At 45.1% G+C, this 17213-nt stretch overlaps 2 protein-coding genes across 2 annotated transcripts; one reads left to right on the forward strand and one right to left on the reverse strand.

Moving 5' to 3' along the window:
* Positions 1-2490: 2490 nt before the first annotated feature.
* On the forward strand, positions 2491-8220 carry LOC125545226 (nuclear factor kappa-B-binding-like protein). Its single transcript, XM_048709120.2, has 3 exons — positions 2491-2737; positions 2889-7113; positions 7916-8220. Exon 2 carries the CDS (start codon positions 2905-2907, stop codon positions 7072-7074), a length of 4170 nt encoding a protein of 1389 aa, XP_048565077.2. The 5' UTR covers positions 2491-2737; positions 2889-2904; the 3' UTR covers positions 7075-7113; positions 7916-8220.
* Positions 8221-8675: 455 nt separating this feature from the next.
* On the reverse strand, positions 8676-15393 carry LOC125545216 (P-loop containing nucleoside triphosphate hydrolases superfamily protein). The gene is made up of 23 exons (XM_048709109.2): positions 15054-15393; positions 14195-14418; positions 13971-14100; positions 13641-13802; positions 13060-13548; positions 12859-12956; positions 12614-12770; positions 12422-12491; positions 12261-12337; positions 12103-12156; positions 11937-12017; positions 11739-11850; positions 11400-11486; positions 11143-11318; positions 10885-11046; positions 10697-10804; positions 10456-10614; positions 10282-10365; positions 9902-10107; positions 9719-9820; positions 9513-9622; positions 9276-9427; positions 8676-9174 (listed from the first exon to the last, which is right to left on the reverse strand). Exons 2-23 carry the CDS (start codon positions 14362-14364, stop codon positions 8938-8940), a joined length of 3183 nt encoding a protein of 1060 aa, XP_048565066.1. The 5' UTR covers positions 14365-14418; positions 15054-15393; the 3' UTR covers positions 8676-8937.
* Positions 15394-17213: the final 1820 nt, after the last annotated feature.

Here is a 17213-nt window from a genome sequence, read left to right on the forward strand (position 1 = left end):
TGTCAAAAATCGTGGCCACTACAGGGTCTAGAGCAGCAAGAAGGAGAAGGGCTCCCTTGTTGACCTCGCATCGGCCATCATTGACCCCTACTACAAAGATATGATGGAGGATGCCAAGAAAAATCTTGCATCCTAGCACGGAGTCTGGATGAATCTTACCTCAAGTCCGCAGCCAAGAAAATGTACACGTGCTACGAGATGCATAGGCGGATTGTTGACACGAGGGAGTGCCTCCTTCCTATAATCGATGAGGGATCGAGCCACCAGCAGAGCAGTGGCGACAAGCATCACAAGAAGAAGTAGATGATGATTAGATGATCGTTTATCCTACTTAATTATGCATGTAATTGTTACTTTGGTGTGTGCAAATGTCACTAGTTACTTATATAATTGGATGTTTAATTTGGTTATACAATCATGTCCTTATAAGTATATATATATATATTGTTGTTCTGTAGAAAGAGCAAATCACATCGTACATGGACTAGACTAGGGAACCCGCCCGTGATGATTTCATCAATCGCTGACAATTGTATCCAACAAGCGTCTGTCCACAACACACATGACATATAAGCAGCAATCGTATGTGTTATTATCGGTCTTCGCACATATTTTTTTATTATAGACCTATTTGCCGCAGATCACACACATCTTGTTAAGTTGAACCATTTCTGTTGTTTTCGCTCATTGCAAACATCCAAGTGGACTGTGTGTCATCTATCGCACACACCTTGATCCGGTTGATCATTTTTGTTGTGTTGCCTAATCGCAAACAGTTCATCCAAGTGAAATGTATGCCGTATATTGCACACACGTTGATCCGAATGACCGTTTCTTTTGTTTTAGCTCATCACAAACAGTTCGTATGGATAAATTGTATGCCACGTATCACACACGCAACTATAATCTGAATCATGCTTGATATCTCCGCCATCGCACACAGTTTGTCTTATTTGTGGCGGTTTTATTACGACGCTGGTTGTGATGCATGCATCACACACAGTTGGGTCGAAGGGTAACTGATTCATGTGTCACGTTAGCAGCATCCTGCATCAGTGCTAGGTCGGAACCTGTCGGCCACGATGGCAACGACACCCGAGGGTGTCTTTTTCTTCTCGTAGACGTCATTCGGGCCCGCCCCACCTCACGGTCTCTCGGGTGAAAACCCTAGGGCGGCGACGACGCTCTTGGCATCGTGCCCTTCTTGAAGGCGTCATCATGAGAGCTATGTGGCGGTGGGTGCCGCTTGGGTACGTCGGCAGTTGCAGATGGCGTGTCCCTCTTCCTCCATGTGGCAGTTGTTCCGGGGAAAACCCTAGATCCGGGTCTCCCGGATCGGATGATGATGGGACTTTGGTGTCGTTCTCCCTCCAGGGGCATGGTCTTGGAGCAGTGGTTCACTTGAGAGGCCAACAGGTGGAGAGTGTTACATCGACCGCATTGAATACAATGGGTCTCGGTGGCATGGAGCAGTGGAGTCTCAGTGTTGGACACGGTTTGATTGACACACACAGGTTGGTGGTGCTGTTTGGTGTGGCAAGATCTTTGCAGTGATTCCTCCTGAAGACGAAACGGCGGAAGATGACGACGACGGATCCTAGAGCGTGCGCATGCGGTGCACGTTATGGGACGCCTATACCGGATGGTCTTAAGGCCACTGGATTAGATTGTGTCTGCTATGCGGACAAGACACATCTGCATACTTGTAGGTATAGCGACTTTGTTTGCTTAGAAGGTGGCTTCGGGTTGATCCTTATATTCATTTTGTCATGCTATGGTGAATAATTAATAAAGATGGTTGTATACATCATGCTAATGCAGATGCCTGGGGTAATCCTTCTTTTCGAAGAAAAAAAACTATATTTAACACATGATTTTTAGCTGCATAATAATCTGTTTCAATTTTAGTTTATATATTATTATTAATCTAAATATAAATATTAAATATAATCAAATCTTATTAAAAACCATTTTCATAGCAACATGCGGAATATCATCTAGTCTCTTGTAATTTCCATACCGAAATTATTCTATAACCCTATCATCACAAATAAATAACCCTTCCGTTCACAAATATAAGATGTTTTAGATATTTTAATATAAACTACATACGGACTGAAATGAGTAAACGAACACACTAAAACATATCTATACACATCAGATTAGAAAAAAAACTATAAAATATCTTTATATATTTATGAACAGAGTGAGCAGCTTATATATATACATTAGATAGAGAAAAATCCACGGGATATCAATGAAGCGAAGCGGGAGCGAAGAGTGAAGTTAACCACACTCCGCAATCCCAGTTAGTTCCCGCGCAAAACCAGAACCCCTTCTCGCCACTCCCAGCCGGCCCCACCGGCCAGAGCAGCCCGGGCCCGCCCCAGCACCCCTCTCTTTCCCCTCGCTCTCCTCCTCCTTCCTCCCACCTCGCCCGCCTCGTCTCTTCTCCCCCTTCCCCTTCCTCCCACCCCACCCCCGCCTCCCACCCCCACCCCACCCGGACCGGACACTTTTGCGCCCGGCCCCCTCGCCTCCTCCGTAATCCCGCCCGGCCCGCGCATCCGACGGCCCCCGCGGCCGCCACGTCTCCGTCGTCTTCCTCGCCCGCCCACTATTTATCCGCCTCCCGTCCCGTCCCCGTCCCCTCCGCCCCCATCCCCACTACCCCGCATCGCCGCGCTAGGGTTAGGGTTTCGCGCCCCCAGCTTCCGCGCCGCCGCTGCTCTCTCCGGTGAGATTTCCTGTTCTTCCTCTCCCCTTTCCGTTTGATTCGCGGGCGCGGCTCCGCTCCCGGTGGGGCGGGGCGGGGTGGATTGGGCTGGATTCGGGGGCTAGGGTTTTGGCCGGCGCGTGTGTTTTTGCTGAGGGTTGGTTTGGCGCAGGTGGTGGTGTGGCGCGATGGCGATCGTGAGGACCGGCGGCGCCAGGGTCCAGCGGCTGGAGTCCGGCGGGGAGGACGGCTCCACGGAGGACGAGGAGGAGCGGTCGCCCGCCACGGCGTCTGAGGAGTCCGAGGCGGATGGGTTCTCTCCCGAGGAGCAGAATGGCGGCGGCCAGGAGGAGGAGGAGGAGCAGGAGGCGGAGGAGGCAGAGGAGGAGGAGGACGACTCTGGGATGGGGTCTGACGAGCTGGAGATCACGCAGCTCGGGGAGGCGGGGGCGGAGATGTGTCAGGTCGGGGACCAGAGCGTCGCCCTGCCGCTGGAGCTCTACGACCTCCCCGACCTCGGCGGCGTGATCTCGCTGGACGCCTGGAACGGCCTGCTCTCCGAGGACGACCGGCTCCGCCTCGCCGCCTTCCTGCCCGACCTGGACCAGGAGACATTCGCCCGCACGCTCGTCGAGCTCCTCAGGGGGGACAACTTCCACTTCGGGAGCCCCCTGGCCGCCCTGTTGGACCGCCTCAAGGGCGGCCTCTGCGACCCCAGGATTGTCCTGTACCGCCGCGGCAGCCGCTTTGCGGAGCGGCGCAAGCACTACTACCATCTGCAGAGGTACCACAATTCGATGGTGCTGGGGCTGTGGGACACCAAGGACTGCTGGAAGAGCTGCAACGGGTACAGCCTTGGTGAGAGGCTCAGAGCTATGGATGCAATGAAGGCACAGCGGAAGCAGAAGGAACTGGGTTTGGTTGCCCGGGCTGGATCAGAGACTGACTCAGAGAGCAGGGAGTCTGCGGAACAGTTCTTGACACGGTCGAAGCCAGATAAGATGGCTCTCAACAAGGCTGGGAAGTTAGGGAAGGAAAGGTCCAAGGGCGTTCTGCGGTTGGGTGTGTCAAAAGCCGTGGGTGAGGAGTACATTGGAGGGGCTGGTCGTGATGCTGCAGTGGCTCTCCCTAAGCTTTCTCGTCCAGATAATGCTTATGGGTATGATGACGGAGTCGCGCATAGAGGGAAGCTGCACAGAAGCATAGATGGCCTTCATTCTGAGGACCTGGGATATGACAGGAATTTGCCCAGGATCCAGTCTCAGAGACCTCTGATGAAGCCAGTGAAGAAGGAATTGGCCACGGGCTATGATATCAATCCTTATGGAAACAACTACCATGATAGCCAGACTGGTTCTTCTTACTACCATGGCAGGAATGCCATTGGTAATCAGGGAGTTACCTTAGCAGCAGCATCATTTGAGCCTCCATATTCTGAGAATGCAAGGAGTGCAAAATACTCGGAGAGAGATCGGATATACGGTGGAAAAGCTGCCCAGAATAAAGCTCCCAAAGTGGAAGCGAGGGATTGGCCAGCTGGTAGCCATGCTGATCTCTTAAGTGACTGGCAGAGAGGGCAGCCTGAAGGCGATTACAGGAGCAGGAAGCCTCAAGTTGGTCATGGTGTGAAGGTTAAGTCCTACAAAAGTATTGAGCAGCAGATAAATGGTGCACATTCTGGATCTGATCCTAGAGGCAGGATATCACAGGTTAAGATTAATGTTAAATCCAATAGTCAGCATGGTAGGATTGGCCAGAAGGACTCCAGGAGCAAAGCTGCCCATGTTCAGAGTGAGGAGACAGAATCTGATTCATCAGAACGGTTTGAAGATGGGGCAGATATGAATCTTGTTGAAGAACAGCCAAACCTTCAATATTCTGAACTTCATATACCAGCATATGGTGCCAAAAAGTCAAACAAACTTAGCAAATCAGTCAAAACAAATTATCCTGCCCCTACTGCAGATTTGGAACCCTACCAGACTCAGAGCAAGCGGTCACACAGAGGAAAGGTTGCAGAGCCTGATTATTTACGCGATGTGCATGTGGAGGTGGCGGAACAGATTAGTGAAGTGATGAGACCCCCAGCAGCAAGGAGTGAAAGAAAGCGCAAGGGAATTGCAAACCTGGACATGCATGGTTATGACAACTCTGAATTGCATGATAGCAACGAGAAAGCCAATGAATCACTGAGGTCACCAGAGAGTGATAGGCTGGCCAGTAGAGCAGGCTATGCAGTCCAAGATTCTAATGGCGACTTTGATGTTTCTGAAAGAGTGAACATGCCGCTCGCAAGTTGCAGCTCTGGCTCCAAAAAGCAAAAAGGAAGAGTTGAACTTACAAGCCTGGATGAGCATGGTGAGTATGCGCCATCTGGTCCAAAGGTGGTAGAAATCAGTGGCAGCTCGAAGAAGAAAAGTAAAAAGAAGCCAGATACTGTTACAGATGCAATTACTGTAGCAGAACCAGCTCCTGTCGTGCCGGAGGTTATTGTGGTGCCAGTAGAACCTGAGAAACCTAAGAAGAAGTATGTACCAATTACACCAACCATCCATACTGGCTTTTCTTTCTCCATCGTACATCTTCTAACCGCTGTTAAGAAGGCTATGGTTGCTCCGGCTGAGGGTACTCCAGTGGCAGCTACGGTCACTCCTGCTGAGGTTACTCCAGTGGCAGCTACAGTCACTCCTACTGAGGTTACTCCAGTGGCAGCGAAGCAGACTGATGGGGAGGAGAACAGAAAATGGTTCAATAGTGAGGAACCTGGCAAAACGCCTCAAGAGCCAAGTGCAGCAGAGCAAGCACAACCGGGCAATGAAGTTGGAGATACCAGTGCTGCAGAGCAGACCGCACAGAGCAATTCGCCGGCACTAACTGTTCAAGATCTTGTTAACCGGATTAAAACTAATCCTGGAGATCCCAACATACTTGAAACACAGGAGCCCCTGCAGGATTTAGTTCGAGGAGTGCTCAAGGTACTGTCATCTAGAACAGCTCCTCTAGGTGCAAAGGGCTGGAGAGCGCTAGTTGCCTATGACAAGTCGAACAAAAGCTGGTTCTGGGTTGGTCCACTGCCTTCTGCTACCTCATATAGTGATCCTAATGAAGAAACTTCTGCTGAGGCATGGGGTATACCACACAAGATGCTTGTGAAGTTGGTCGATGCATTTGCTAATTGGCTGAAAAGTGGTCAGGAAACCCTTAAGCAAATAGGATCCCTTCCACCACCTCCAGCACCAAATCCTGCAAACTTGGATTTGAAGGAAAGATTTAAGGACCTTAGGGCCCAGAAGAGTCTGAACACAATAAGCCCAAGCTCTGACGAAGCAAGGGCATATTTCCAGCGTGAGGAGTTTTTGAGATACTCAATTCCTGATAGAGCATTTTGCTATACTGCTGCTGATGGGGAGAAATCTATTGTTGCTCCTTTGCGAAGGGGAGGTGGAAAGCCCACGTCAAAAGCTAGGGGACATCCCATGCTCTTGCCTGATCGCCCTCCGCATGTCACTATTCTCTGTCTTGTAAGAGATGCTGCTTCTAGGTTGCCTGGAAGAACTGGAACAAGAGCTGATGTTTGCACACTTCTCAAAGATTCACAGTACCTAAATCATGCAGAATCCAATAAAGAGGCTGCTGTTAATCAAGTTGTCAGTGGCGCTCTTGATCGCTTGCATTATGAGCGTGATCCTTGTGTGCTGTATGATAATGACAAAAAATTGTGGACCTATCTGCACAGGGGTAGAGAGGAGGAAGATTTTGAGGATGATGGCACATCATCTACGAAAAAGTGGAAGAGACCAAGGAAAGATTCAGATCCCGCAGACCCTGGTGCAGGAAACGATGATCCTGAGGATGATGGCACCCCTAATGCAAAAAAACAGAAGAAAGCTGATGCAGACCCTACAGCGTCAGGAGAAGACAAGGATGGTGTTCAGGATCCATCTAACAGCGGGCTGGAAGGTGACCTTGAGCTTGATGTTGTTCCATCATCAACAAATGACAAAGAAACCAGCAAGCTTGTTTCTACTGATGCAAGGCCAGATATTGGTAGCTCCAGACCTTCAGTAGATGCAGCAGCAGCAAGGGGGACAGCTGATGCAAGGCCAGATATTGGTAGCTCCAGACCTTCAGTAGATGCAGCAGCAGCAAGGGGGACAGCTGATGCAAGGCCAGATATTGGTAGCTCCAGACCTTCAGTAGATGCAGCAGCAGCAAGGGGGACAGCTGATGGCAATTCATCAAGAGCCCCAGAAAAGAAGCACAATATGGCACTCCCTGTGCAATTCACCAGCAGGGAGTTTAATAAAGGTGCAGACAGAGAGGGGTCAAAAGAGTTCATGGATGCAACCCTGTCATGAATAATGCTTAGCAGGACATATATTGGAGCACCAGATTAGGTAATTGCTGAAGAAACTTGAAGTTTTCTGAATTTATTCTACTTTTACCAGGCATTCTTTTCATTGTTATAGTGTTACTTCATCCTTCTCTTTATCCTATAGTAACATATAAACTGGAAACTGCTAGGTGGTCATTTGTTGTATGAAACCTGTTGATCTATATATAAGTTTGAGCTTGCCTTTATACCAAAACTGCATAACTGCAAGTTGTAATATACTGCTTCAGCCCTAAATATATCTGCGACTCACTTTCTGTGTCTTAGTCGTAATTTTCTTGTCTATTTCTTACTTCTCACAATGATCATCAGCTAGTAGCTTCCTTAGGAAAAGATGTACAGTAGGATGACCTGTAGATCTGTTTGTTCAGGCTGATTAAGACATTTCTGGGCTTGAATCTGTCTGTGAAAGCTGTGACCTAGGAGAAGTTTGCAGTTATCTACCTTTTTGCCAAAGGTCTTATATCTCTAGTTCACCGGTAGGAGGGGTTGTTTAGAACAGCTTCAGGAATCCCTTATCATGCAGTCTGTATATGCCTCAGGCATAGCGCATTTACCTCCAGCCTAATTATGTTGAGAAAAAAAAATAGCAGGTGAAAACTAGATATTGTGTACAGTAATTGTTAGCGTGGGAAGTGATTTGAACAGATGTTCTTTTTTTGTTTTTGTTAATTTTTAGTTCACCGACTGATTGTAACAATTATCCTAATTATGTCGTGCATTTCCGAATATAATTTTTAGTCCAGTTCCCCCTGTTCCTTCATCCATAATCCCCATACTGAGGATCTCTTGTTTTTGGTTTGCAGGGTATGAAGCGGCAGCCGCCTTTATCAGTCAGGCCTTCCCCTCAACAGAATATTTTGTAGCAGAAATAGTTTTTTGGTTCTGCCCTTGTGCTTGTACATTCTTGTCAAGAAGCAGCGGCTTTCATAGTTTTCTTTTTGTCCTCCTAGTGGCTTTGTGCAGTTGTGGTGCAGTTCTCATCTAAAGTTGTTAGATCACCAATATATGTTTATGTAACTACAGTACGTTTCACTCATATTTGGATACCAGCCAGCAATCCAGTGCCAGTGACACTTGACCTACCGACAGTTGAGGCTTGTTTGCAACAGAGATTTAGTCATCAGGTTATTATTGTTATTATTATTTTCAACAAAGATTTCTTCATCTTTCAATAGATATTTAGTCATATATCAGTACAACAGAGATTTCGTCATCAGACATGGACTTTCTGCTTGGGTGAATAGAAAAAACTGAAAAGTTAATATTAAAAACTTTTTTTTGTAACACATGTCCAACTCCTGTGCAAAACTTCTTGCAGAAATAACATTCCATGTGCTCAGAAACAGCTCATGTCTTAAGCATTTTAGGGTGCCTTTTTTTTTACCCAAAGCATCATGAATGTGATCTCTTCATGAAAAATTGTACGTAGGGAGAGCAGTCAAGAATGTTTGTCTTCATCCAGGTACATTTGCACCTGGGAGCAAAATAGCACTTTCGTCATCAAGACGTCATGTTTTTCTTATTTTTCATGGAGGAAAATCATCTAGCGCATGAAGCATAATATTCAGCTCAATGAGTCTTCCCTTGGTGCTCAAAAATATTATTCTTTCACTGTGTTGCCTATGTAAATACATATATATTACATGAGATCCACTGATGCAGTAGTAAGTACACATACTCTTCACTGGTGACCAGCCTAAGAACAGCAAACCCCTCAACCGACAATAGCAATTAATCAAATGGATGGCACTATCAACAGCAAACCAACTGGGTAAATGGTAAAACTAAACAAATGGCTCCTTTGTACAGGATGATCTGGATGAATCTAATTTCTTGCTATAAGGGGGACCCTCGCATCCCTGACCGACGATGGTGATGTAGATTCTTCTTGCGCCTCCGGGAGGTGTTTCGTGTCTCCGTTCGCCTGCTTCCATCCAGCCCTCGACTCGCGGAACGACCTGAGGAGCTCGTCGTAGTCTGGGGTCCGCAGCTCCTCAATCGACTCGGCGCTTGGAAGGTCGATTTCCCGCCTCCTTGGCGTTGAACACGACGGTTCATCCACCTGTGACATTTAAGGAGAAGATGCAACGCAGGTTTGGTCAGTCACTGTCAAGGATGATAAAGAACAGATTTCCCCACCAATCACTTTTCATGACTGCTCACCAGGTATTCTTCCTCTAGGCATTTCCCCGCATTTCCGGTTATCTCCACGACCTTGTGGTAATGCGCACCCTTCAACTCCGTCATTTCCCCATGGCACGGGGTGAGAACGGAGACGATGTTTGCGCACGCCTCATGGTCAACCTTCAGCGAGCCTGAAATAACATTAAGTTGTCATCAAAATGAGGAAAAATCACGCTATGCCCTGTGTTTTAGTAACTCGAAGCATTAAGAACTTACTGTCAATGGAAGAAAGAAGGGCCTTGTTTGCTACATCTATATCTTCAAGGGTAGTCGATACTGCGGCAGACAATTTGGAACGCAGCAATTGGTTGGCTTCTCTCCCGGTCCTGGTAAAATGCACACACCATGATTGCTATTCACAATTGCCAGTTTAAGATAAAAAGAAAATTTAAAATCTTCCAGATCAGTTCCTGTGCTAATACCTGACTATGCTATCTACTGATTCAACATTTCCTTTGCCAAGGCTGAAGAGAGAATCCTCAGCATTCTTCCATTGTTGTGCACCCATGCCCGTCTTAGTTTTGCTGCAGATTTCGAGAAAACGTTAAGCACTGAAATCTCCATATTTCATAGCAGAAAGCATCACATCAAGTAGCCATACTGACCATTCCACTAGAACTTCTGCCAAGCAAGACCGTCCACTGTCGACTGCAGTGGTATCTTCAATGTAATTATTCTCCGTTTCTTCCATGTAAAAGCCCCACTTTTCCCGTACGGATGAGGTGAAGTCCTGTGCTGTTGAAATTTCTTTCTGCAGCTGACCTGTCCTGTTTACAGCGCTCTCTCGAAGGTCACCTACAGCCGTTTGGACCTGTAGTATGTGCTTATGATTAACAATGTGTAGCAGTTGTGTAATAGTTCAACTCCTCAATCAATCATCGACGGCACATAACTTCTTTTTTTGGTATCACGTCGTATACTAGATTACTAGCACTCAGATAGTCACAGGCTAAAATATGAATTACAGAAGATGGATAACACTTACTAGCTTCTTCTTTCTTGCATTAGAAATTGCAAGCATCTCTGCCACCTTTTCTATAAGTTGCTTTTCTTCATTAGCTGCACACTCCTGTCAAAAATGATAAAATCACATTATGTTAGGAAGTTATATTAATTTATTAACTGCATACTGAATGTAATAATTATCATTAGGAATAACCTCAAATTTCTTCTCAAGATCAATAAGTTGTTGATCTTGCACACCTTGTGTTTCTTCCAAAATACTAGTAAGTTTAGATGCATGAACATCCAGTGAATGGAAGAAACCAACAGTAATATTTGAGATGGACCGCGACGCTTCCACAGCTCTTAGGTGTCCCTGCACACATTAACAGAAAAGTTGAAACAGAATGGCTTAAGCAAATATCAAATGTTCTAGTGCCTCAAAATATATTACAGACCTCCCGCTGCTTGTTTGCGAAGTGGGCTAATCGCTCTTCTTGTTTCGAAAGGCTACACTGAAGCTCATTTAACAAGTTGTCTGCTCCCAAAGCAATTACTCCGAAACACTATAAAATACAGGAAAATCAATCAGAAATATTCCTATAGTCACTGCAACCACAAGTTGGCCAAAAGAAACAAAGCTTACTTTCTCAAGATCTGATGTGTGTGATTGTACTTGTGAGTTCAGTTTCTCAAATGTTGTCTGAGAATTCATGTCAATTTCGCCTGCTAAATTATCCAGCGCTGTAATACCTGAACCATGCAGGGCTTTCAGGTTTTGTATGCTCTCCTTTAGCCCTTGTGCAGCCTAAAAATGGGTAACTCAAGCATGTCATACTCCACCTAACATAGCAGTAACACAAAATAAACTTTTAAGTACAACATTGAGGGGAAACTAAATTGCCTCATCTTTTGAAGATACGAAGGACTGCATATCATCTTCCATTTCTTTGAGGTGATCCTCCTGCTGCATCACTGAAGTGGAGACGGTTTTATGCAAGGCATCAAGCTCCTGGGTCAGTTGAGATCTAAATCTCTGCACAAGTGACCTGTTTCCATCTTCTATTTTGTCTTTACGCTCTGCCAGTATTCAAGAACAATGACCATTGAAGTGAAACCGGTCCATCACAAAGTAGGGGTGATCGAGTTGAGATGCCGAACCTATTTTGGAGAATAGACCAGAAACATCTGCTGCAGCATTTTCTAATTCTGCGCGGAGATTATAGGCACAGTCTACCAGTGATTTTTCTGTAGCAAAAATACCAGCAAGTTTCATTGAATGTCGTTAAACATAGTAAGTATACACTCAATTGGCTAACTGAAATCAAGTATGGATGAGCACATAAACTTTTGATTCTATGTCAAGAGAATTGACAACAATTGATGATTCATTTACCAGTAATTATAAGAAGGAAATGAGCAAGCCTTGCTAAGCAAAGAGACTTGCAGTAATGAGTTAATTCTTGCTTTTGCAGGTAATAATTAGTTAGTTCAACAAACCTGAGTTCTGAAGATTAGATATTACAAATTCCTTTTCTTTGATAGTAGACTTTGCTTCATTGTATTTTTCTTCTAAATCATGCAGAGCATGCCTGGTGTCCTCCAGATCTTTCTGCAGACAAAAGACAGATGGAATGGCAATTATATAATGTATTTGCCCAAGATTGCAAAACCATGAGTTGGACACTATAAAGATACCTGAGTTTTCTCGAGTTTTTCGCCCAACTCTGCACTCAAAAGCATTTGAGCATCATAAAGTTCTTTTAGTTCCACCAATTGCTGCCCATAGATCGTGTAGAGGATTTAAAATCAAATCATCATTCAAATAAATGGTTTGCTGTGACATACTTATAGACAAACTAACCTTATCCCTAGCCTCTAGATCAACTCCCAGTTTTTCTATTTTTTCTGTCATGGCCTGAGTGAAAAAGTTAGGTTTGAAAAGTTGAGATGATGAATAAAGATTTATTCAGTTTACTTGAACAAATCTAACAAGGGTTTAATTGAAAAATGGAGATAGACCTTTTTCTCAGCTTCCTCTTGGAGGTAGCGCTCTCTTGGAATGTATATACCATTTTTCTCTCTTGCCGCAAACACTTCTGAAAACAGATAGGAGACTAGGTGAGTAGAAAATGCATGACATTTAACATTTCAGTATAGCAAAAAAGTGCACGCAGACAAACCTTGTTTAAGGCGGTCAATTTCGGAGTAAAGGTCCTTGATGACAGCAGATTTCATCATCTTTTGGTTCACCTGGACTCGATGTTAATAAGAGTAAGTTAGGCGATACAAAACACAGTCAATGTTTCTACTATCTGAAGTAGTGAAACATCAATATTTACGGATTATCGAAACAAAAAAAACAAGATAGTAACCTCGGGTTTGTTCCTGATATTTTTTGCACGATGTGCATAATCGAGTGTGCTCAACGTCTCTTCCAAGCAATATACCGAAGGTGATATTGTAGCAATAATGCAAGTCTTTGTTTTCCCTCCCAATGAATCTCGCAATAATCTTGTCAGCTTGCTATCTCTGAAACAAATAGGTAGAGCAATGTTAAGTCCTCTTTAGCAATGCTTTGCTACCACAGGTGCAGTCAGGAGAATGCCCTTAGAGCTACCTATATGGGACATGTCCAGAGTGCTCGACTAGAGCATTAATAACACGGCCAAGTGTGAGCAAACTCTTGTTGATCTCCCCAGCCTCTCTCGCTCTGCCCTGCAATCCAATTGAATATCAAATGTACTTCATGGCATTTGAAAAATCAGGTACATGGGAAGAAGAAGAAAAATACTGAATAGGACATTTGAAGTTCACTCACATCTCTAGCACCTGAGCGTGATATATTTTCTGAACCAGCTAGATCGACGAGATTAAGCTTCCCAATTTTGATCATCTCCTCGCTTTCATGAGTCAATTCCTTGATGTGAATTGTGATTGAGAATATGGAGTGTGACCTGCTGCTTTGCTTGTTCAGCAATGTCTCTGCGGTGCGCCTCTTTGCAGAGCCCTTGTCAAGAATCTTGTAGATTTCGCCAGCAGAGTACACAACCTCCTCTTCAAGCCCTCTAACAAAAACACCACCCTTGCCATCTTCCATAAGGGCAATGGGCTTTTTATTCTTGTCCTCAGGGACAGGTAACACAGGGAACCTTGGCTCATCAGGAGCCAACAAATCAGTGATCTCTTCATTGTAAAGCTCAAGAAAGGTGACTTTCATGCTGTACTCCGCGCACTGGGCCTCAAGGATGTCGAAAATTTGCCTGACGGACCTCGGGATAACTCCAGCATCAGTTGGGAGCTCACCACTCTGGTTGTTACAGGAGCCAGCCAATGGTAAGGAACATGCATACCAAAGGTACATTTTTAATTGACTTCAAGTACAAAATGTTAACAATTTACCTTGGCCTTTCTGGTTCCACCTCCTTCCATTGTATAGGTTTTGCCGGTACCGGTTTGCCCATAGGCAAAAATTGTGCAATTATAGCCCTCAAGGACCTCATGCACTATTGGTGAGATGGATTGTTCAAACAAGTCCTTCTGCTTTGATGACGGGCCAAAGACCTACTCGGAACCAATCATTAGACTAAATTTGAGTCAAAACTTGCATACATGAAGTCAACAACAACAATCAACAAATGTAAAGTGCAAAACAGGTGACTAGACAGAGGTTGTCACCAGTTAGTGAGGTAATAGCTTATGCTCAAGTGACCGTGGAAGATGATGTAATACCTTGTCGAAGGCGAAAGTCCGGTCAATCTGCTTATTGGCGATGACCTGAGTGGCGGCGACCTCCCGGCGGCGCTCGTTGCACGATATCACCACCGGAGTATTCCCCTTTGTCTCATCTTCACTCAGTGGCCTGAATGCACCAAATTGCAGAGTGTGAGTGGGCACAAAAAACAGCATGACACTGAACTTGTCTGAAGCAGAACTGCTGAGCACTCCTCACTCACCTGCATCTAAGGATGACCTGCACATTGACTCCCTTCTCCTTGTCGCCTTTCGGGGTGGCGTTGCCGCCGGCGCTCGCGCCGCCGTTGGCGTCCCCCGACCTCGTCAAGTCCTTTCCGGACTTCTCCGTCGACCTCGGCGACGGCGATGGAGTGCCACCCCTCTTCTCCATCCCCAACTCCACTCAACAGTCCAATCTCTAGTCCCTTATCAAGAGAACCCAGTTCTGCAGTCAAGCGCCAAACCGTTTAAATGCGGAAGCAAATTGCTCGGATGGTGAACTGTAAAACATAAAATCCAGCTACTGGCTGATCAGCAACCAGAGTGAAAAAACAAAAGATTACTGAATGTGACAGACAAATTTGGCCAGATCAGAGGAGCCAAAACTGCCGGCCACTAGGAGCCCAAATGCAGTAATAATGCAGCAAGAGACAACGGGGGCCGAGACAAAGTCGCCGCCGATGCAAATCTCGGATGCATCGCCATGGGATATTCACGAGAGGAAATCAAGGCAGGATTGGCTGCTGTTTGGCGAATCAAACCAAAAGGAGATCTTTTCTAATGCCGCGAAAGGAAACCGAACCGGAGCATGCTCAAATCGCTGGTGAAATGGAAGACAGAAAGAGAAACAATTCGTCACATTTTATCAGCTGCCAAAAACACAGATCTTTGTGGTACAGAAATCACGAACTGGTAACCGAACGGAAGGAAAATCCAAGAACTTGGGCAAGCAGCAGAGAGCCCACGGAACCATCACAGTCAGATCTTCCTCGCGGGGAGCAAAACAGGGGCACCGGAACCAAATCAAGAACAAGAAGCAAAGCCAAGAACACAAATCGATCGGGGAACAGGAGCGCTCACGCTGACGCGCGGACGGGGCTCGAGCCGAGGCGATCCAATCCGAGCGGCTGGAGACAAGTGTGGCCGTGGTCGTAGAGCAGTGGGTAGGTGGGTGACCAGGGGGGGTGTGGGCAGTGGCGGCAGAGGCAATGGCAGCGGGCAGGGGCGAGATCCAGGGGGGCAGCAAGCAGGGTCAGGACTCAGGAGGCTCCTGCAGAGCGGAGCGGTGGCTTGGAGGAGAGCTCGTGGTCTCTATCAATGGCAACCTCCCCCCGCTTCTTCTATCTGCCCCACCCCAGCTTTGCCTGCCTTTCTTTTCGTTCCCTCTTTTTCTGCCCTTGGGTTGGAGACACACCATGCATCAGATGACGCCGACGCACTCGAGCTTTCCTGCCATCGCCATCTTGACGGCAATAATAATCCGCGTTAACGTCAAAAATTCCCGGACGGTAACGTCACTTTTACTACCGTACCGTTGCTCCCAGACGCATTTTTTTTTTAATTCTTATGAAGTTACAGTTACTTTTGCCTCCATTGTAAAAATGTGTAGGTTAAATCAAAATATTTATTTTCGGGAATGGGTGGTGGTAATTTGAATATAGCCAGTTTGTGTCTTCCGCTCTGTCATTTGTGGAATGTATTTCTTTTTGGTGGGTGTTGGTGGGATTTGATCGCTACGTTTATAGTACCTTTATAAGATCTATCCAAATGTACAACGCACACTCGCACATACCTTCTGTGGTTTTTAATTCGGTAGAGTAGATAGATTATGGACCAACTCCCGGTGGCCAGTGGGTGCTGCAAGCTTCTTGTTGACCTCAACCTCGCTTTCGAGTTTTGACCGACTTGGTGCGTTTGACTAGTCAAGGTAACGCCATTACAACTGCACATTGATACTCCCTCCGTTCCAAAATAGATGACTGGGAGTATGCACGTAGATGTATTTATTACCCTTTAGTTATTTCTTCTGATGTATTCAACCATTTTAAAAAAATCTTACGTACTCCTCCTGCCATGTATACAGGGCCTAATGCATTTTTCGACGATAATTTTGACCACATGTTAAAGCAATAATATATGGCATGCAAGTTATAGAAAGCACACCATCAAATCCATATGTGGAAGGAGCTCCTAATGATATAATTTTCACATTATACATCTCATACATTATTGATCTTATCAATAGTCAAGGGCTGCCTTGAAAAATGTATTAGGCCATATCATACATTATTGATCTTATCAATAGTCAAGAGCTCCTAATGAGAAAAGAGGGAGTACATGTTACTCTATCCGTCCTAGAATGTAGTGTGTTTTTAATTTTTTGTAAGTCAAATGTTGTAAACTTTGACCAAAATTATATACTCCAGGATACCAAATCGATGTCGATAGATTAATCATACATATCTAAACTAAATGTTAGGTTCCTTGTGGTGGAACCAGCCTACATGGGTTCATGTCCTAAACTTTGCAGTGGTGCTATATTTCACTGGATTTATTTCAGATTTTGTGGCCATGTTTTCTTTACTGGGAGAAAATGTTCTCGTTGGCTATGAGGCGCATGTGGTGGCTTCATTAATTTGTAATGTCAACTCAGTATCTCGCAGATGCTCATAGGGATAGGCTGTGTGTGCATGCGTTACAATGGCGAGTATATGTGCGTGTATGTGGGCATCTGTGGTTGTACTATGTTTTAAAAAAGATTCATCATAAATATATCTTCATATCGTATGTATATATATATATATGGTATTATAGATACGGAAAATTTTCTCTATAAACTTTGTCATAATTTGTACTTTCATGAAAACCAATGTACATTACATTATGGGCCGGATTGGCTATTTTCTTTTGGTCGCATGCCATGTTTTCACTAGTTAATATATTTGACTCTGCATATTATTACCCTGGATATTTATTTTTAAATATTTACTAAGATGGAAAAATGATGCTCCAAACAAGAACAACATGGAAATATAAAAAAGTTCATTTACCATGGAAATATTTTATTTGTTAAAGAGGACAAATTTTGTTAGGTTTCTACTGATTAGCTCTCTTGTGGTAAATGGGTTTGAAATACAAGCACAAGCAAAAAACTTGGAAATAGATATAGATTTCATTTATATCGATAAATCTGTGTGTAAAATGTTTACAAACAAGAACGGCATGGTTGAGGTATCCATG

Source organism: Triticum urartu, chromosome 1A (assembly GCF_056163025.1).
Source record: "Triticum urartu cultivar PI428250 chromosome 1A, HENAU_Tu73, whole genome shotgun sequence".
Lineage (NCBI taxonomy): Eukaryota > Viridiplantae > Streptophyta > Magnoliopsida > Poales > Poaceae > Triticum > Triticum urartu.

Coding starts and splice junctions, on each gene's coding strand:
- LOC125545216 (XM_048709109.2), bottom strand. CDS start 14,364: ATGGAGAAGAGGGGTGGCACTCCATCGCCGTCGCCGAGGTCGACGGAG. Junction 11,851..11,936: donor AAAAACTCGAGAAAACTCAG/GTATCTTTATAG, acceptor TTTTGTCTGCAG/AAAGATCTGGAGGACACCAG. Junction 9,175..9,275: donor GCCTAGAGGAAGAATACCTG/GTGAGCAGTCAT, acceptor TAAATGTCACAG/GTGGATGAACCGTCGTGTTC.
- LOC125545226 (XM_048709120.2), top strand. CDS start 2,905: ATGGCGATCGTGAGGACCGGCGGCGCCAGGGTCCAGCGGCTGGAGTCC.